The 21,137-nt window shown below is 42.6% G+C and overlaps 1 protein-coding gene across 3 annotated transcripts in view; it reads left to right on the top strand.

Moving 5' to 3' along the window:
- The window catches only part of Papss1 (3'-phosphoadenosine 5'-phosphosulfate synthase 1), an 82,201-nt gene extending 65,675 nt beyond the window's left edge, over nt 1-16,526 (top strand). For 2 of the 3 annotated variants that reach the window (XM_021663892.2, XM_060392680.1), the window contains exon 12: nt 3,456-4,203. In XM_021663892.2, coding sequence (XP_021519567.1) covers nt 3,456-3,594 — 139 coding nt within the window. In that variant the 3' untranslated portion in view covers nt 3,595-4,203. Of the gene's footprint in view, nt 1-3,455; nt 4,204-15,947 lie in introns of those variants that run through there. The other variant, XM_060392679.1, reaches the window with a different exon arrangement.
- Nucleotides 16,527-21,137: the final 4,611 nt, after the last annotated feature.

Raw genomic sequence — 21,137 nt, 5'->3', positions numbered from 1 at the left:
ACTGAACCATCTCTTTAGGCCCCCAAGTTGCCTTTCCTTTTAAGACACTGAACACACAAAGAAGTAGGGGATAAACCCCATGTTTAAGCTACTAAATGTTTCGTTTTTGAGGCAGCATTTGGCTCATGCTTCCTTGTCACAGATCACCTTTGATCATTTTTTATAGTCATTAAACAAATTCTCTACCTAAGAAGGTGAGAGGTCATAAAATATTGGGTCCAATGTGTGTGCGTCTCTGTAGTAGTGCTGTGGAAACACAAGCACACATGGGACACTGGGAGCCCAGGCTGAGGCCGAGCCTTCAAGAAGTAGAACTGTAAAGCCTCAACACTGGTCTCCCCGGCATGCTTATGAGAGTCAGATCGCTTATATGCACAGTCTATGTGTATAGCATGCCAGACCCAAGCCCAGACATGTTCCAGAGGGGAGTGGAGCTCTTAGTGCCACTGAGTAGAGTCGGGGTGTGTCACTCATCTAAGAGGTAGAACGAGACCTAGGACCGAGGGTCAGCAAGGGTCATGTGGTCTTAGGGATGGACAGTCACGGTGAGGAGTGGAGGTAGTCCCTGCCAAGCGGAGTTGCTGCTTAGCGGATCATGGTAAGAACCCTGTGATCAGTGACCAAGACTCCCTGTTTCAGTCTGGCCATCAAGCACACAGCAAAGGAGCAGCAGCCACAGGCACAGTGTGACCATGAGAAGGTTCGCCTTTCCTGTCTGGAGACCTTTTGCACTGAGGGAACAACTTAGAGCACTTGTGTGTGGCAAAGACAAATTGGCTGAGCCTAAGAACATGGCCTGCCGGGTCCCCCCACAGAGGAGGCAAGCAAGGTCCGAAGGGGTTGTGAAGAAATCATTGTGAAGGCCCCTCCATGTAAGCGAGCCAGATTTAAAGGAAAGGGAAATGTGAATGTAGCTCAGATAAGCCCTAACGTTTGTAAGTCTTAGGGCAGCAAGAGTTCTGTGCTGAACTGGGTAGACTTCTGCACATGTGCACCGCCTTTTCACTGCTTCCTGTTGCCCAGTATTTACTGAGCCCCTCCAGTGGAAAGATAAGAAGGCACTTGAGTTCCAGTCAGTAAACATTCCTTGTCTGTGCCCTGTGTCCCTGGCACTGACCCCAGAGACTTTTTCTGGCTCTTGTTTGTCATGAAGTGATGGAGAGGGGTGGGCAACGGCTGTTGTTACATTGTGGGGACAGAGTGATATAGTGGCGCCCTGGTGATCAGCCTCTCAGGGAAGATTGAGGCCTCCAGTTAATTTACGGTTACATAGTTGAAATGATTTAAAGTAACTTTAGAAATTTTAACAATAAGTTTTGACTACTATAGAAATGGTTACTGAAAATTTATTATGTATCTATTTCTTTGAAATGGTCTCTTTTTTGGCCATGGCTGGCCTTGAACTTATGACAATAGTCCCGCCTCAGCCTCCAGAATGCTGGGATGAATGAGCAGTTGCTTTTTATCTTGTTGAGAAAACTCATTTCATTCTGTCACTGGAAACTTTCTAACTACTGATAGTTTTGCATGATATTTGATTTTGGTAAGATTGATGGCAATTGATGGATTTGTATGATATTTGGTTGTGATAATGTTGATGGATTTGTATATTTGATTATGATAATATTGATGGTGGTGGATGGATTTGGATGATATTTGGTTGTGATAATGTGATGGCGGTTGATGGATTTGGATGATATTTGATTGTGATAATATTGATGGTGGTTGATAACCACGTAGGAAGCAAATTGAGCACAACATAAAGTGCCTGCAGTGTCATTTCATAGAAACAGAGTCAGTTGCCTCACATTCCCCTCCTTTCTCTGTATTATGACAGAATTACAGCATCTGTTTGAATTTGAGCCAATATAACAAATTTCCCTAGTCTCAGTGGCTTAAATGACAGTTATTCCTCATAGGTGTTGAAGATGGGAAGTCCAGGGTCAAAGTGTAGAAGACTGGGGTCCTGAGGGCCCGGAGCTGTTTGCAGACAGACAACCCCCTTCTTGCTGTCTTTGAAAGACCATGGGGCATCCTAAGACTCTTTGTTTAGAAATGGATTAGTCCCATCCTGGGATCTTGCTCCTATGACCTCATCTAACTCTTGTCATCTCCCCAAAGCACCATCTCCTAGTACCATCTCATTGGAAATGAGGCCTTCAGGGTGAACTTGGGGGACACAAACCTTCATTCTGTGGAAATACGGTTCATAATGTGCAATGTCCGGATGATTTCCCTTATAACTGTTGATGACGTCTTGAGAATTTTATACGATGATTACCGTAATATTCTACTCAGGGCTGGCACTAGATTATTTAGGAGGTGGTGATGGAGAGACCTGGGACTCTTTCTGGGTCTAATCAGCTTTCTAAGTTGATTCCATGTTTGAAGGGAGTGGGCGAATTATAGGTAAAGAGATGTGTCGCAGCTGTACATGCCCTGTGCTCATGGTCTAAAGGCTTTCGTGTGTTTTTTTTATGCTTAAAAGACAAGGAAGCGTATTTTTCCTTTGGTTCTCCATCTAAGGGACAGTGTTGATGGTTGCTGTTTGTGTTGTACTGTATCTCAGAGGCATTTTAGACGTCCAGATTAAGCTTTCTAAAGTGTTATATCTGTGCTAGGCAGATTCAACTTCATGTTTCTTAAGGATAAATATATGAATCTAGGACTAAAGAGATGGCTTGGGGGAAAAAAAGAGAGAGAGATGGCTTAGTGGTAAAAGCACTTGCTGTTCTTCCAGAGGACCCGAGTTTGTTTCCCAGCACCTCCATCAACTGCCTGTAGCTCCGGCTCAGGGAGATGCCATGCTTTCCTCTGGCCTCTGCAGGCACAGCATGTGTGTGGTACATGCAAACATCCCCAGGAATCCACACATAATCTATATTAGCATTTCCCGGGGACTGGGGATGAGGTTACTGAGACAGGGAGGTTGGGCATGGCCGGGAGATGGCAACCAGAGGTTCCAGGCGGGGCTGGGAACGGCCCTGTGTCCTAGCAGTGGCAGTTCCCTGAACCTGAGCAGTGCTGATCTGGAGCTGAATAGTCCCTCAGAGAAAAGACGACAGAAGGACAGCTGAGCAGGCCTGAGTGTCACGGCAGCTCCTTTCTGTACCGTTGCCTCATTGTAACAGTGTGCTGTACTAGGCAGGACATCCCTGTTGGGATGGACATGGTACCAGGAACACAGAATTTGTGTTAAATGTTTTTCATATAATTTTTGTAAAACCCTAATTGATCTCACTAATAATTTCAGTTGATTTTTCTTTTGTCCTAGCTCTAAAACTGAGGACTGTTCAGCTGTGCAGAGGTTTAGCTCAGTGATAGATGAGACATCAGCGTGATGCTTTTTCTCTCTAGTTTAGTAACCTAACACGAACGGAAGGAACAAATGCCCCTTTAAAAATCTTACAGCAGCATTGTAAAACAGCGAAGTGACTGGCCTTTTTCTCTTTCAGCCATGAAGACTTCGAATTTATTTCAGGAACAAGAATGCGCAAACTGGCACGAGAGGGTCAGAAGCCTCCCGAGGGCTTTATGGCGCCCAAGGCCTGGACTGTGTTGGTGGAGTACTATAAGTCCTTAGAGAAAGCATAACCCGCTGAGCTGGGCTCTCTGCCTGGGAGGCATGGCTGAGTAACAGAGGGACCACGCAGTCACTGGCAGCATTTCTATGTGGTTGTGTCTGTCAGGACACACTTTCTAAAAACAGGCCACTTCCCTCCATGTACATCAGTTTTGGTCTGCCTTTGAGTTCTGCTTTGAACTAATGTAATACTGCTCTGGTTTTAATGTATCTTTTCCACGTATTGTTAATATTCTTATAATACGATTTTAAAAATCTCACCTTTTTATATTGTATTTATGCTTCTGTCTTACAATTTTCCAAGCTGATTTATTAGTTATAACCAGTAATACACACATCATATAGCTTTTCATTCTTTAAGAAAGGGTGGAAAAAAAATCACTGAACAGAAAAGTTGGCTAGAACTTGTTTGGGGAATTTACAAACTATCTGTAGCAATTAGGTTTTTTTTGTTGTTGTTTTTGTTTTGTTGGTTTTTGTTTTTTTTTTTTTTTTTAAGCATTAAAAATGTAAACTGCTCCCTCTCTCCCTCACAACCCTACATGTTGAGGTATTCTTGAAATCTGTGTTAAGTGCTGAATGAATGCCTCGATTCAATAAAATTAATTTTTGGCTTCTTATTTATGTTTTATGTGCATATAGCTTTTCGTTCTGAAAAATTCCTGGCAGAGGGCACTATGAAAGCATCTTCAGTTTCTGTGGTCTGGTAGCTAGCTCCTAACTCCAAATCCATAATTATAAGGGAGAAAATTGTAAAGAAGTCCCACCCCATCTGAAATCTCAGTTTTGCAACATACATCTCCAATATTCCTAAACACCGGGATCAGGATGAGAGTCTCTGTGTTGAAAGCTGAGGCTGCTTGAACTCATAAGGCTTGCTCCTGCTTTGCACTTTTCTGTCCACATGCTTTGCTTTGCTTATTTCGATCATTCAGGCTGTGGTTCTGAGGCAGGCTGGAAGGACAGGAAACATGAAGAGAGGAGCCCTTCACCCAGGAATCTGACTAAAGCCTCTTGCCAGCTGGAAAGCAAGAATGCCTGCATAATGGACTGGACAACTGCTGAAGACCCTTCCCTTTCCAGTGGCAAATGTGCAGCTTTCTATGCATTTCACCAGAAAACTGGTTTCTAGGGAAAGGACATGTACCAACCCCCTTGCACAAGCCTAGTTAGTATCTGGTTTTATCTTGTAAGATTAGAACTGTCAAAGACACCTTCATAGCCACCCTGTAATCTTACTGATCAAAAAACAAAAAAAACAAAAACGAGGGGGTTCCGTAGCCTTTTGAGATGTAATTTGAGAGCCACCAAAATGGCCTATCTGGCTTATGCTAAGATAATTAACAGTGGCTGTCCTTTGAGGAGCTCCTCCCTACACTTTGGTAGACAAACTCCCTTGTCTCAAAGAAGGTCACACAAACACTTCGTGTGTCTATGACAGTGAGAGGTTTCAAAGGAAAACAGCATAAAAATAAATAATGTGGACATCTAGGTATGGTGCTACATGCCTGTAGTCCCAGACATTTAGGAGGCTGAGACAGGTTTGCAAGACTAGCAGGTAAACACTAAATCCAAAGCAAGACCTTGCCTCGAGGAATATCACACGCAGGCTCTGACGTATTCAGGTTTGTAAGGGTCAGCGTTCCCTGCTAAGGCAGCAGGGCAAAGCTGAGCTCACAGCCCCACTCAAATGTAATGAGGGATGGGAAAAGACTTCTTCCACCACAGAAAGATCAGCAGAACTCTCAAAGTTCAAAATAATGTTTACTGTCAGGGACATTTGAAAGTTAAAGTTCAGGAAGAAAGATGTTTAAAAAATGCCGTTCATGAAACAGCACTGGCCCTTGGGTGTGGGTATGTATACACCTGTAATCCTAGACCTTAGGTTCTGCAAGACTGTGAGTTCAAGTCCAACCTGGCTTATATAGCAAGTTCCAGTGTGGGATTGCCCAGACCGAAAAAAGTTTCAGTGTTTTCACCCTAAAGAAAGGACAGAAAGACTGATTTCCCAAATCACTGATCTTAATTAGGGATGACAAGGTTACAACCTGGGACGGGATGACTTGGTGGGTTATGGGCAAATTCTGGAAGACAAAGGGAAGCAAGAGTTTTTACGTGTAAATGGGAAAGATGATGTAAACTGTTTTGAAATAATTGTCTTTGGGAATGGACACAGTCCAAGGCCAAAGGGCAGTTACTGGACCAACATCTTTGTAGAAGTAGTTTTGTGCCAAATTGTGGTTTGGCAAACTCCTCATGAGCTTTCCTGATATCAGGCAAATGTGTAAGGACCACCCACTCAGTCCCCCTCCACAGCTTACTAATTCCATTTTCTTAGGGCTTAGCAAGTCAGTCCATTTTGATTCTGAGAGTTTGCATAGTACCCCTTTCTATTTGTGACCAAAATTCTTACAGAATTAAACTAATATGGCAGAAATGAGTCTAGCGGGGTTGAATCATCACCTAAAAAGTCACCTTGCATTTGATCAGGTAGTCTTCCTGGGCTCCTGCCCACAAGAAAGGCATGTGGTGAAAACATGACTCCATCCCCTTGGGGTTAGATACCCTTGTGTGTTTTAGAAAAACATAGAAGCAATAAAAGCAACCAATAGCTTCCACAAGTTCATAGACTAGCATGTGTTTCTAAAGCTGATAGATGTGGAAATTTTATTCTTCCCCTTCCGAGTTTATAAAAAGAGACCAAACCGATCTTTAAAACATCCAGCCCTTCTGAAGAATGTCTCCTGCCAAGTGGTTTCAGAAATCTAAGTGCCTTTTAATCTATTCATCAACTGGAGACGGGAATGGAAAAATAATCTTTTTTAAACGAAGAAGGAAAAGAAAGTGTGATGGTCTTGGCAGAAACAAGAGCATCTTAAATCTGTCAGTTCTGTCTTCCACTGTGATAATCAAGACCACATATTTGAGTTTTAGTCCTATCCAAGAGGGGAGCAATTATACCTATCTCTTGGAAGTCAGCCTTCACATACCTTATCAGGAAAATTCAGAAGTTGTGCTTCCACAGATGGTCTGTCTTTATGAGCATATATGTATCCAGGAATTGGTTGGCTTACAAGGTAAGAAGGTATTTGCCTACTGGGGCCCTTACAAGTAGAGTGTACTTCTTGGAGAGCCTCTAGGCCTCTTTGCTTGTGTTGCTGCTAGATGCCATTTCTGATTCCATGCAGTCTTGTTCTAAACATAATTATATAAGTCTTGCAAAGACCATCCTGCCCACCCAGCTCTTCAGATTTTTCCCTGGACTGAAGTGAAATCTAGCTTCCCGAACACTCTGTCTTTGTGCTCTCAAGTTCACTTTCTGCTTCCCTAGGTTCTCGGGGGAAATGTCCATCAGGATTTAGGACCCAGAACTGATGAGTAATTGGAGGTAGAATGTGGGCTTGTAAGTCATAGCTGAGCACTAGAGACTAGATTGGGTGAGAGTGAAATCTTGGCCGAGGCCTTCCGAGCTGGCACGCCTTCCTCTTCATGCCTATCAACGAAAGGGGAATCAGAGCACTTGTTTCTCAGGTATGTTTGTTTTTTCCGTGTAAGAGAAGCGGTAGGAAGGCTTCCTTATGCGTGCGTTAGTTTTCGTGTATCCCGGCTCAAAATGACCTGTGTGACAGTGTTGTACGTTGGGGCGGCGTATTCTTGTTCTCCACACTGATAACACTGATGTACGTTAATGTGGCCCAAAACAACTGCACTCCTTTTGAGGGTTAAGAAAAATAATTTGAAGTAGGAACTAGAGAGGGCTTTCACAATCAGACTAAGTGATAGATACATTGGGAGTGAGCAACAGTGTTTAAAGCCAAGAAGTTAGGAAACTATGAAATGGAATGTATCCCCAGCATAGTAAGGAAAACCCCAAAAGGACTAGCAAGAATAATTCTCTAGAGCAGTGCTTCTCAACCTTCACAATGATGTCACCCTTTTTACATTACAGTTCCTCACGTTGTGGTGACCAGAAACTGTGAAATTATTTTTGTTGCTACTTTGTAACTAAATTTGCTACCTTTATGAACCATAATGTACACATGTGATTTGCAGGCTATCTGATGTGTGACCTTCAGAGGGGGGCTAAGACCCACAGGTTGAGAACTACTGGTTTAGGAGCCTTCCAGGGCCACCTGGGGCCAAACTCCTCCAACTGACTTCAACAGAGTTAAGCAACTGCTTTTCCAGAGCAGGTTTGCATATTCCAGGAGAAGTGGTCCCTTTAATTGCATCTCCCAGGAATTACTTAGACTTGACTCTCAGCTACAGAAGTGAGAATTAGGGAGAAATTACTGCTTAGAGTAAAGAGAATAAAGCCTTGATTCTTTGGACATTTTGAGAAAGGTTTTAAGTAAACTGTATTTTAAGCTAAATCCAGGAATGAAGCTGGGTTTTGATAAATGACTTAACATAATTGTTGAATTCACGTGAAGCCCTAAGGGTCCAAATAATCTGTAAAGATGAAAATGATAACCACCAATATGAGTAGCAGTAAGAAGTCATCTATCTATCTGTCTGTCTGTCTGTCTGTCTGTCTGTCTATCTATCTATGTATCTATCGTCTACCTACCTACATACTGTACATGAGCACATGTGAGTGGGCCCTCAGACAGAGGTGAGCACCTATGGAGGTCAGGGGACAATTTTAGTGGTGGGTTTTCTCCTTTCACCTTATTGAGTCTGCATTTCTCTTCTTTCTTCTGTTGCTCTGCATGCTGTGCACAACCTCATCACTGTGTGTTCCTATCGCAAGCAGGGAGATGATCCAGTATGGCAATGCTGATAGACTAGCTAGAGAGAGAGGCTCCAGAGAAACAAAAAGGAGGTGTCAGGATGCCCTCCCGAGACACAGACTGTGTTTGGAGCTGTAGCAAAAGGAATCAATTAGACTTTATTAGACTTAACTTTGTGGAGAGTCCACCTGTAGAGGACACTGGAATGAAATCGTGCGTGGCCATCGAATAGATCAGAGATGTGAAGCCCTGGACCACACCTTCTCTATTATTATTATTGTTAGCATCGTCGTTATTATTCCTAGTGTGTGTGCACATGTGCTGAAAGATTAGGGTAATTACTCTAGATCCCCAAACCAGGAAAAAGTGCCAGTCAGGACCAGATTCATCTCAGAGTCCTGAAAGTTGACAGTTCATCTTCAGATGCTCAGAGTGAGTCCTCAGCCAGACTGATTTTCTGATTCTCACGTTTGGAGCCAAGGGAACTCTGTCATACCGAATGCAGTGTTTTCCTAGACTCCTGCTGATGGCAGAGAAGAGTATGGGTCCCTGAGCCAGTGATTCCCAAGCTCGGGGTGGGGGGGCAGGGATCTGTGTTTCTCAGAAGCCACCACTAGCTCCCCAAGAGCAAAGCAGATGCGTGCAGAGTCTGATGGACCCCCAACTTGAAATGTGTTCCATGGTGCTGATGCCACAACTCACTGGCTGAAATAAGACACAGGCCACCGCGGATTCAAGGGAAGAGGAAATGCTCTCTCTCTGCTGATGGCAGGAACCAAGTAGCCACATAAAAGTCAGTCACATTGCAAAGGCAAGAAGGAGGAAGATGGTTTGTGGCAATCTTTTTTTTTTTTTTTTTCACTTAGGCAGGACCGCCACAAGCCAATAGGCCTGAGAAAGATCCCTCATCCCTTCATTTTCTGGAATCTTATCCTAGCACATCCCCCTTTCCATGGTCTAGGGAACAGCTGTACTTAGCTTTATACAAACGACATAGTGCGTTTTGCAGAACAACGAAATCCTCCCAGGTCTTGGCTTCCTCAGTTGCTGAAGAGGGAATGTGACAATGGGAGCGTTCACTCGAGGCTTTATGGCCATACCGGAGAGCGGCTGAGTCACGTTCCACGTGTTTCTCCAGGCCTTGTCAGTCACAGGACTCCAACTTAGCTCCAGGGAAAGGCTATAAAACACGGTTTTCCTCCCTTCTCAAGAAAAGTTACAGGGTTCAGTGAACGTTCAGTCATTGTTTTTTCCTCCCAGATACTGGGTTTCTCTGTGTAGCCTTGGCTGTCCTGGAAATTACTCTGTAGACCAGGCTGACCTCAAACTTATAGCGATCTGCCTGCTTCTGCCTCCCAAGTGCTGGGACTAAAGGTTTGTGACACTACCAGTGTCGGTCATAGGCTGGTTTGAATAGGTATGGCCCCCATAGTCTCTTGTGCTTGAATGCTTGGCGCATGGCACTATTAGGAGATACAGCCTTGTTGGGGTAGGTGTGGCCTTGTTGGGGTAGGTGTGGCCTTGTTGGAGCAGGTGTGGCCTTGTTGGGGTAGGTGTGACCTCGTTGGGGTAGGTGTGACCTCGTTGGGGTAGGTGTGGCCTTGCTGGAGGAACTTGTTCTCATGCCTTCAAATCAAGATGTAGCCCTCTCAGCTCCTTCTCCAGCACGTCAGCCTGGACACTTAGGTGCTTCCCACCTAAATTACGGTAATGGCCTAATCCTCAGAAAATGTAAGCCAGCCCCAGTTAAATGTTTTTCTTTATAAGAGTTGCCATGGTTGTGGTGGTTTTTTTTTTTTTTCTCAGCAAGAAAACTCTAACTAAGGCAAAAGGTTCATACAAGAAATGATAAAATATGTAAATATAGAAATTGGGACAACATGAAAATGGTAGTGAGAATTTGTTCTTTATATCCTATGAATTTAAACTTATTTTTAGTACCATACAACTGAATACTTTGTGTTTCTTCATCTGCCAGCTCAGAATTTAATGATGCAAATCAATTTTTCTATGCTTGGGCCAAACTAGGCATTGAAAATAGAATTCCTGTTTACTCTCATCTATATCATTTACCGGTGTGAGCTCATGGTGGCTTTCCCATTTCCTATAAAACAAGCACAGAAACCCCAACTATGACTGCCATACCAACCACGGTCACAGTGCATGGGTCCTCAAGACACACGAGAGCAATCTGAAAGCGATCGCCCAGCTGAGTGTTGCTGAGGGGTCTTGCTTTTAAGCTCTGACAGTGTCCTTGCTCACTAAGATGGAGTGAGTTATAGCAGGAAGCTCAGATCAGCAACACCCCGAGTTAGATGCTCTAGCTCCCTAAGAAGAGGCAAATCCAAATTTGTTCTTGTGAAAGTCTCTCCATTTCTCAATTGTCTTGCCTTTAATGAGAGATTTGGGGTTTGGTGAGATAAAATATCTGGAAACAGTTCACTCACAGTTTCTGAGATGTCAGGTGGTAGTCATTGAATTCTGTGATAGTAGTTCTGTGTTTCTAAGTCAGAGCCTGTGACCCCCTCTCATGTGGTCCAGTGGTGGGAAAAGGTGATCTAGACTATGGATACTGAAGGAACATCAGCTGAGGGACAGCTGGTCTCCCAGCTCTGAGCTATAACACCAAGTAGTTGGCTTATTCTGAACATGTGGGATTCTAGGTATATTTATAACACTAAATATTGCCAACTTTAAGCCAGCCTTTGAGTCTTACAGAGATAAAGATTGTGGGTGGGCGGCTTATTGTCATAATCCGTAGAGTCTATTTTGGGATAAAGAGTTGGAAGGGAAAAATAAATCTGCATCATGAATGATGATCTGGCCCCAGTGGTACTAGGAGCTCCTGGGCAAAGAGCATGTCAGGGTTTTGGGGCTGTCCTTTGTTCTCTAGATCCACTGGCCAAGGAAGATCCGAGCAAGAAAGGTTGGTCTTGTGCCTGGAGCTGTCTCATGGGTATTTTATCCTATATTTCTATTTTCATCCATCTGGGTCCAGAGTATGTGTAAGGAAGAAGTAGCCTCAAAGAGAGCTGTCAGCCTCCTCTTTAGCTAGTGGGGAAGGCCGTCAGGATTTACCCATTGATCTTGAGGAGCTCTTTGTAGGCCTTCTTTTGTAGGAACTAGAAGGAAGGAATACAGTCTGCCATCTTTGAAATGTTTGTGGAGGCCAGCCAACATGGCCTCTTCTACTCTCTGCATCATAGGGGTTTAGGAAAATCTGAGGATGGAAGATGTTTGCATTACTTACTCTTTGGATGCCAGAGCAGTGTTTTCCTAGCCTCTAAGACTCAACACTAATCTATGGTTTTCTGCTTTTGTGTCCATACAGGCCAGAGTTCTAAACCTGGGGTATGTGAATAAGCTGTAAGAATTTTATGCCCCACTCAAATTATTTTTAAAAAACCCAACCTATTCATATATTTGTATGCATACTTGTGTGTGTATTTTCCTATGGATTTTAATAGATTCTCACATGTGTCTGCATTGTTCTCCCCCCTCTCAAAATGCTGGAAATCACTGGATAGCATGGCTAAGCCTTGAAATAGTGGACTGCAACATTGGGCATGCATATTTCTAGAAGAGGGTCACCACTATTAATTGTAATTGATCTTGTTTATATAACTCCATGCAGGTGAATGGTTGAATTCAGTGAGTTTTGGAATTCAGAATTGGCAAGAAAGGGTTTAGATTTTTGATGATTATGTGGCTTGGGCCAAATCACTTAAACGCTGCACTTCTGTTTCTTCGGTTGCTCTAGAATTTCTTCCTTCTGGGGTTCACAGGAAGGTTGAGGGAGGTGCCCACCTAGCCTTTATTTTCTATTTCAATGAATCTTTTAATATTTTTAAATTTTTGATCAGCATACAAACTCCATGCTGAACTACAAACAGACCTTGGCAAGTCACTGTTTTATGTAAAAGTTCTGTTGAAAGCACACGGCAGCGTACTGTAGATTTTAAATTAGAAAGTGTTAAGTATGGAAAAGGAGAGAAATCGACTAAATCAAGAAGAAATCAGTTACAGTCTCATTGCAAATGCATTTGATATCTGATTTATACCTTCGAGTCTTATCATGAATCGATTTTTAAAATATGTAGTGATGATTATATTGTAATTTCTCTTTAGTTACAACAGTGAAATACTTTATTTTAGTTCTTTTCTTATTGTTGGGTTTTAGGTTATGTTCACTTGTGATTTGTCCCGTTGATCATTAGAGATAAGACTTTTGTTTCTGAGATAGTGTCTCCCACTGTAGTTTACCTGTCCTTGAACTTAAGGCAATCCTCCTGCTTGAGCATCTTGAATACCAGAATTATAGGTGTAAGCCATGATGATTGGCTGAAGATAAATCTAACTAACTAACTAACTAAATTAATTTTATATCCCTATTGTAGCCCCCTTCTCCTTTCCACAAGGTCACTGTCTCTCTTTCTTCCCTCTCCTCCCTCTCCCCTACTCCTCAGAAAAGGGGAGCACCCCACCAACCCATCCAAGCACATCAAGTCACAACAGGGCTGAGTGCATCCTCTTCCCCTGGATCCTGCCGAGGCAGTCCTGCCGGGGGAAATGACAGAAAAACAGGCAACAGAGTCCATATCAGAGACAGCCCTGCTCCCCTTACTAGGAACCCACATGAAGCCCAAGCTGCCCATTAGCTACATCTGTGTAGGGGGTGTAGGCCTAGTCCATTCATGGTTCTTATTTGGTGCTTGAGTCTCCATAAGTCCCTCTGGGCCCTGGTTAATTGGCTCTGTTTGTCTTCTTATGGAGTTCCTGTCCCTATCCAGATCCTTCCCCCAACTTTTTCACAAGACTCTATGATTCTCTTAATGTTTGGCTGTGAGTCTCAGTATCTGTTTTGATCAGCTGCTGGGTGGAGCCTCTCAGAGGACAGCTATGCTAGGCTCCTGTCTGCAAGCATAGCAGAGCATTGGTAATAGTTCGAGAGGTTGGCTCTCTCACATGGGGTGGGTCTCAGGTTGGGCCAGGCATTGGTTGGTCATTCCCGCAATGGCTGCTCTATCTTTATCCCTGCACACTTCTAGGCAGAGTAAACTTCAGGTGAAAGTTTTTGTGGGTGGGTTGGTGTTCCCTTCCCTCCACTAGGAATCCTGTTTTAGTTAGAGGGTGTCCTCTTCAGTCTCCATGACCTCTGCTACTAGGAGTCTCAGTTAGAGTCATCCCCATATCCTCCCAGAAGCTTACCCTGTTGTAGGTCTTCAGCTCATCACAGAGATGTTCCCGCCCATGGTTTCTCTTTTGTTGACAGGCCTTCTGTCCTCCTGACCCTGCTCTCCCCAGGTCTGATCTCCACCCTCATTTCTATCTGACTGCCCCCCATCCCTTGTTCCCTCTCTTTAACTACTTTCACTGTCTATTCTATTTCCTCTTCTGGGTGAGATTTAAGCTTTTTAAGAAGCATAAGTGTCTGTAAGGTAAATTCCTAGAGGAAGAATCAGTATAACAGAGAGCATAAACCCATCTTATTAAAAAAAAAACCATAAAATTGGTTTTGCAAATTATTTTTCTAACTTTCACATTCTGTAGTCAGCTTTCTACACAAGTAGAAAATGACACATAGCCACAAGCATAGCTTATTTCTTTTTCATTTAATTTCTAATAACAGAGCAAGGTCCAGTTTACTTATATTGCCATTGCTGGAGATGTGGCCTCACATTACACACCCCTGCCAGTCAGTTTTCTCCTCATTCCTCAATGAGGAAACCACATATTGCTTTTATTTATAGTTTTATCATTGAAGCATACACCCCCAAATACTAGCTCAATTTCACCTGCTTGTAAAACTTTATATAAATGCAGTCACACGGCATGTGTACTTTGGTCTGACTTTTAGTGTTTTATTTTATGGTCGTGAGATTCATTGATGTTTCATGTAGCTGGCAAGCTTTTGGTGTCTCCAAATGTGGGTGACATTATACCCCGGGCCCACTCTCATCTTACTGTTATGCCTAAAGGGGTTGTTCTATTTAGGAGGCCATAAAAAAGCACAACTTTCATTTGGACACCATTAATTTGAACGTGTAAGAAGAAACAAATGTTTTGTATGTGTGCTTCAGTTTTTATGTGTGGAGTGTATGGCAGGGAAAGTAACTAACATACAACACAAGGAAGATAATCCATGCTACATAGACATGTTCTTTATTTTGTTTTTTGAGACAGGGTATCACTCTGTAGCCTTGGCTGTCCTAGAACTCACTATGTAGACCAGGCTGGCCTCAAAATCACAGCAATCTGCCTGTCTCTTCCTTTCAAGTGCTGGGATTAAAGGTGTGCTCCACTACACCTGGATTACATATTCCTTATTTTGAAGACAAAAGTTCATGTTTGTGTATGTGTATGTATGTGTGTGTGTGTGTGTGTGTGTGTGTGTGTGTGTGTTTTGCTTACATATCTATGAAAACTTTTTATTATGGAGAAAAAGGAAGAAATGTCTTTCAGAGTAGATTGCTGCTGACTTATGATGCGACTCATGCTGGTATATTTAGGTTCCTGGATGAGGGAAAGGGCATGTAGGAACTAACTATGCTATAAATCTTTGCAGTCATTCTTACAGTGAGTTTGAAGCAAGCACCTTTCTTATTTTTCAAATGGCTTAGACAGATTCATCTTTATGAATAGTTTTAGAATAGATTAACAGAGGTGGCCCTGAGGGCACAAGAGCAGGAAAGGTGTCTGTGCCCCTTGCTGGCTATGGTGTTAGGTGAGCTAGCTGAGGCAGTGTTAGCTGGGGGGTGGGAGAGCTGGCTCAGCTATCTCCCAGGCCCAGATACAGGGGTTTGAGCTAACCCACCCCAATATCTACCCCATATATGAACTGCTGGAGTGTATGAAGGGGCTGGTGCTACTGATCCAAAACTACAGGGTCTCCATAACACAGGGCAACAACAGGATATCTAAGGAATCCCAGTGAGATTCCAGTATTGATAGCGCAGCAGAAGCCAGAGGCCATGAACCAGACCAAAGACTCATTGCAATAAACATTAGCAAGTAAAAAAGTGTGGACAAAAGGGACACACCCAGAATAATATTTTTTTTTCTCCATTTGGGGATGAGGTTGCAAGAGCAGCAGAGGGTGGGTACAAAGGGACAGGAGTGGAATGAGTGGAACTGGAGTGCATGGTGTGAAATTCACAATCAATAAAAAGTTAAAAAAATTTTTTTTAAATAGACTTACCTTTCTTCACTTCACAGGGTCTTTCCTCTCACTCTCCTCTGAAGAGTAATTCTTGCTGTTTGTATGTTTCTTTAGCAGCATCAAAGTCTCAATTATAAGTGACACCAAATGAGGGCAGTAACTTTCTGTCCACTTCTGGGGTGACCCAGCAAATAGGTCTATTCATTCCATTCTAAGTGCTTCCTTAGCACGTTAATATTGACACTAGTTTTTTTTTTTTTTTAATTCTTTTATTTACGTTTCTTATCTCTTTTTCTCCCTACTCCACCCAATCCCTTCTAGCACCCCGACACCAGATAGGAAAGAGAAAGGGTTAGTGGGAAAGGGGGCGCAGTTCTTTCTTAGCTGCTTCCTGCTGGTTAGGGTCATCCGGTTCCTTGGAGCCAGTCTAATCCTCGTTTCATGAGCTCTCTGTCTTCTTGTCTTGCAACAGCAACCAGGACCTGCAAGGGGAAAGCAGGAGCAGCATTATTCATTCTCCCACCTCCTTCTGGTATCTGGAATTTATTCTCTCTCTCTCGAGTACTCAGATTTAAACTATCGGCAGCTGGCAAAGGACTCCTCTCAGAGCCCACATGAGGCGAATAGTCTGCTGCTGTGGATCATCTGAATCAGGCCCACATCCTACACCTGGACCAAAACAAAAACATGTTTATATCCATAACATGTTACTGTCTGTCCGCTTTAGACTTTGAAGAAAGGTGAGGTGGGACTTTCTGCTCACTACTGTATTTAAACCAGGAATGAAACTCCAGCACAGAAAAAATGTGCAGAGACCAGAATCGTGACAGAATTCCCAATTCCTGCCAGCCCGTAGCTGTGCCAGCATTTGTTACAACAGCCATTGGCATCCTTGGGAATCTGGGCAATGTGACAGATGCTTTCTTGCCCATTGAACTGACACAATGTCTGCGGACTCAAAAAGACAAAGGAGAAATCTTTTGGTTTTTGGCTATTGTGATTCTCATGAAACCAAGTACCAGGATTTAAAAATAAAACATTAAAACATGCTGATTTCTGGAAACTTGTTTTTTTTGTTGTTGTTGTTGTTTTGTTTTGCTTTGTTTTGACTAGGCAATCTCCAGGAGATTCTTGAAGTTCTTAAAATAAAACCCACAGAACCTTAACATCCTTCATCCGTTATGATTCTGTGTAATGAGTGTGACTGGGGGATTATGATCCAAGCCTCTCAGCAGAGAGCACAGAATGCATCATTCCACGATGGAAACACAGGTCTACAGAATGCTGCATTAGGCAAGTTTAACCTTATTTAAAAACCAAAGAGTTAACTTACAGAAACTAAGATGGCTACAGTGTTACTAGATGGTCTGACAGTATGGGTCCTAGCCACTAAGAGTGGAAAATTTTAATATACAGAGAAAGGCATTTCGAGGTAGCAGCTGGTGAACTCTGGGAGGAAAGATAGTTATGTTACCTTTGCAACTTCAGCCTCTGATCCTGATCAATCTATATCCTGCATATTTTGAAATGTAATTAAGGGAGATTGTAGGCCTCTAGAGGGAGCGGAAGTTACCAGACAATACTATAGGGGGTAGGGGAACCCTTCATCTATTTTATCTACAGAGGAGTGAGCTACTTTTCAGCCCAAGTGTGCCTCTTCAAAATGTGAACAATGTTCAAGAACGTAAAATTGTCTGCGTTGGGGAAGAATGAATGTGTAGGGTGGAGTTATAGAAGCTGATTGACATTTGACATTAGACATGGACATTTTCCCCCAGGAATATTCCAGGTCATGAATTGTCACTGTGCTTTGCTAGATCACTCTGGAGTTTAGGATAAGGCACAACCTGGATTTAGTCTACCCCATTATTCACTTGCTGGCTGGTTTCCAGTGACAAGCCTGCCTGCTTGGGGGCGATGCCTGTTCTTGATACCAAGTATGGAGTGGGGCCATGATTTTTCTTTTTCTAAATATCTTTTGAATTCTCCATACCAAACAATCAAGTCAGTCTATAAGGTGAATCTAGAGAGTTACTTTATTCAAGAAGCAGCTAGCCGTCCCTCAAAAGCAGCAATTCAGTGAAGAGGAGAGTGTGCCTGCAACTTAGCAAGTGCCAGTACTGCACAGCCATACACAGCCAGCCTGGAGCAGAAGAGTGACTCTGTGGTCTGTCTTTCACCCTTCCCTGATTTATTTCCTGTGACTGCCCTCTGATTTCTGGCACCCAAATCCTCCTGTTTGCTTTCTTCTGGAAAACTTCTTTCATTCTTACAGTGTTTTGCAAAGATCCTGCCTTTGACTGGGTACCCACGGGTATTTTTCTCCAGTTAAACCTGGTGATTTCTTTTTAACAATTTTACTTTATTTTATTTTATTTTATGTGCATTAGTGTGAAGGTATCAGATCCCTTAGAATTGAAATTACAGACAGTTGTGAGCTAGATGCTGGGAACTGAACCCGGGTCGTTTGGAAGAGCAAATGGCTTAACCACTGAGCCATCTCTTCAGCCCAAACCTGGTGATTTTTGAAGGAGAAGGTAGAAGACGGTCCCTGCGGTCTGAACAATGGGGAGCCCTGCATGAAGCCCCACATTGTGGAAATCTGGCTTATCACAGATATACAAAATCAGCGTATTAAAGGGTGGACTTCCGTTGCCCCGTCCCCTCCTTCCTGGATGTTACCTGTGGCCACAGATACCTGCTCTCATGACCAGCACAGTTCACGTATCAATGAACTACTTCCCACAGGCCTCAGCCTCCATCCTCTAACAAAAAATGCCTCTGTCTGTGGCCCATGTGGCTGTCCCGCTGCCAACAGTAGAGGTGAAAACTAGGTCAGCATGTCAGAAGAATCCAAACAGTCAAAGCGCTTAGGTAAGACAAGACAAATTAATCAAGTCATCAGACCACACCTTTCAGAGGATGTAGGGGCAATAGTCTCTTGGGTCAGGAATCATTTCCTATTAGTTCTGAGAACCCATGTTCTCATGGGCAGTTTATGAGCATAGCAGTGCATCTCTGACAGTTTGTGCATGACTGCTGAGGATGGGTCCCCATTCTCACTGTTACAGTTTCTATCACATTTTCTGCACATGAGTTGAGCTGTAGCTCTGCTCAAGGGTGACAGTAATCCTATTACATTAGCAACTAGATGGGCCTTGTACATTGTAGGTATAAATCATTTTATTTTCTATCAATATATTTATAAGACATACTTGTGCTTATTTAATTTCTATTCATTTATGTTTAGATGGTGTCTTACCTTGTGGTCTAAGTTGGTCTTGAGCTTTCGAGCAGAAGAGGTTTGGTTTTCCTGCCTGACTCCAGAGTAGCTTGGGATTATTGCCACATGCCATTTATCGGATCCAACTCAAGCCATATTTTTTTTTAAAAAATAAACATTCTTTTTTTTGTTGTTAAGATTTTATTTAATTATGTATATGAGTGCACTATCTGCATGTATGCTTACATCTCAGAAGAGGACATTAGATTCCAGTATAGATAGTTGTGAGCCACCATGTGGTTGCTGGGAATTGAACTCAGGACCGCTGGAAGAGCAGACAATGCTCTTAACAGCTGAGCCATCTCTCCAGTCCTCAAGCCATATTTTTAAAAGGTATTCAATTTGATTTTTTAAACTTATGTAATTTTTCTTTGATATTTTTTTAATTTGTTATTTGGATATTAAGTGATGCTTTTATTTTGCTTTTTTTGACATCGACACTTAGAGAATGTAATAGTTTTTAAAAACATACATAATTTTAGAGGCAGGATTTCTTTCTGTAGCCATGGCTGTCCTGGCCTCTGTACTCTGAAGACTGGGCTGTCCTTGAATTCTCAGAGATCTGCCTACCTCTCCCAGCACCACCTGGCTACAATTGAATTTTTAGTGCTCAGATTATGATTGTCAGTAGGTCTTAACTTTCATAAAAAGAACTAGTAGCATAGTAATTATATAGATCTCACTGGTTCCTGAGTAGAATATTCAGACATAAGGAATAGTAATTAGATCCAGGCCTTTAAAATATCTCATCAGCCTTTGGTTGTGATAAAAATCATAACTTTTTCCAGCGTCATTACTATGAAAGTGTTTGTCATTTAACGGGTCCTGACTTTCAGCTTGGGCTTCAAGTAGCCAGAAGCTGACTTAGTGGCATTCAGGGACCACAGGCAACTTCACAGAGCAACTCTAGGATAAGCCTGCTTGTGGCTGTGAGCAGAAAGACAGAAACTTTCTGGTCTGACCATAAGAACCTTTTCTAAATCTGACAAAGAAGAAACATACCTTCTTTGTACTGCATACTTTTATGTCAACTTAACACAGAATAGAGTCATCTGAGAGAAGGAAACTTCAATTAAGAAAATGCTTTAGGGGCCTGGAGAGATGGCTTAGCAGTTAGAAGGACTGTCTGCTCTTCCAGAGGTTCTGAGTTCAATACCCAGCACCCACATGATGGCTCATAACCATCCATATTGGGATCTGATGCCCTCTTCTGGCATGTAAGTGACCTACAGATAGAGCACATATGTAAAATAAATACATCTTTTTAAAAAAGAAACTGCTTTAATAAGATCAGCAACCCTATAAGGCACTTTCTTAATTAATTATTGATGGGGGAGAGCCCAGCTCAGTGTGGGTGTTACCATCCCTGGGCTAGAGGTCCTGGGTGCTATAAGAAAACAGGATGTCTACATGTAGAAAATGCAAATAGATCCATATTTACCACCCTGCACAAAGACCTCAACATAAAACCAGACACACTAAACACCTCTTAGAAGAAAAGGTGGGGAAGAGTCTTGAATTCATGGGCATAGGAGACAACTTCCTGAACAGAACATTGACAGCACAGACTCTAAGATCAACAATCAATACATGGGACCTCATGAAACTGAAAAGCTTCTGTGAAGCAAAGGACACTGTCATCAGAACAAAACAACAGCCTACAGACTGGGAAAGGAGCTTCACCAACCCTATATCTGACAGAGGCTCTTATCCAGAATATGTAAAGAACTCAAGAAGTTAAAGAGCAACAAACCAAGTAGCCCAATTAAAAAATGGGGTACAGAGTTAAACAGAGAATTCTCAGTAGAGGAATATCTAATGTCAGAGAAACACTTAAGGAAATGCTCAATGTCCTTAGTCATCAGGGAGATGCAAATAACATCGACCCTGAGATTTCACCTTACACCCATCAGAATGGCTAAGATCAAAAACCCAAGTGACAACACATGCTGGAGAGAATGTGGAGAAAGGGGAACCTTCCTTCATTGCTGGTGGGAATGTAAACTTGTACAACCACTTTGGAAATCAATCTGGTGCTTTCTCAGAAAATTAGGAACAGTGTTACCTCAATATCCATCTCTACCACTGCTAGGCAAATATCTGAAATATGCTCAACTATATAACAAGAATATTTGCTCCACTATGTTCGTAGCTATTATGAATAATAGCCAGCATCTGGAAACAACCAAGATGCCCCTCAACTGAGGAATGGATACAGAAATTGTGGTACATTTCCACAATGGAGTACTACTCAGCAATTAAAAACAAGGAAACCATGAAATTTTCAGGTAAATGGTGGAAACTAGAAAAGATCACCCTGAGTGAGGTATCCCAGAAGTAAAAATACATATCTGTTAAATACTCCCTTATAAGTAGATA

Source organism: Meriones unguiculatus, chromosome 10 (genome assembly GCF_030254825.1).
Source record: "Meriones unguiculatus strain TT.TT164.6M chromosome 10, Bangor_MerUng_6.1, whole genome shotgun sequence".
NCBI lineage: Eukaryota > Metazoa > Chordata > Mammalia > Rodentia > Muridae > Meriones > Meriones unguiculatus.
The sequence above is the reverse complement of the archived record's forward strand: the minus strand, read 5'-3'. Positions and strand labels throughout refer to the sequence as shown.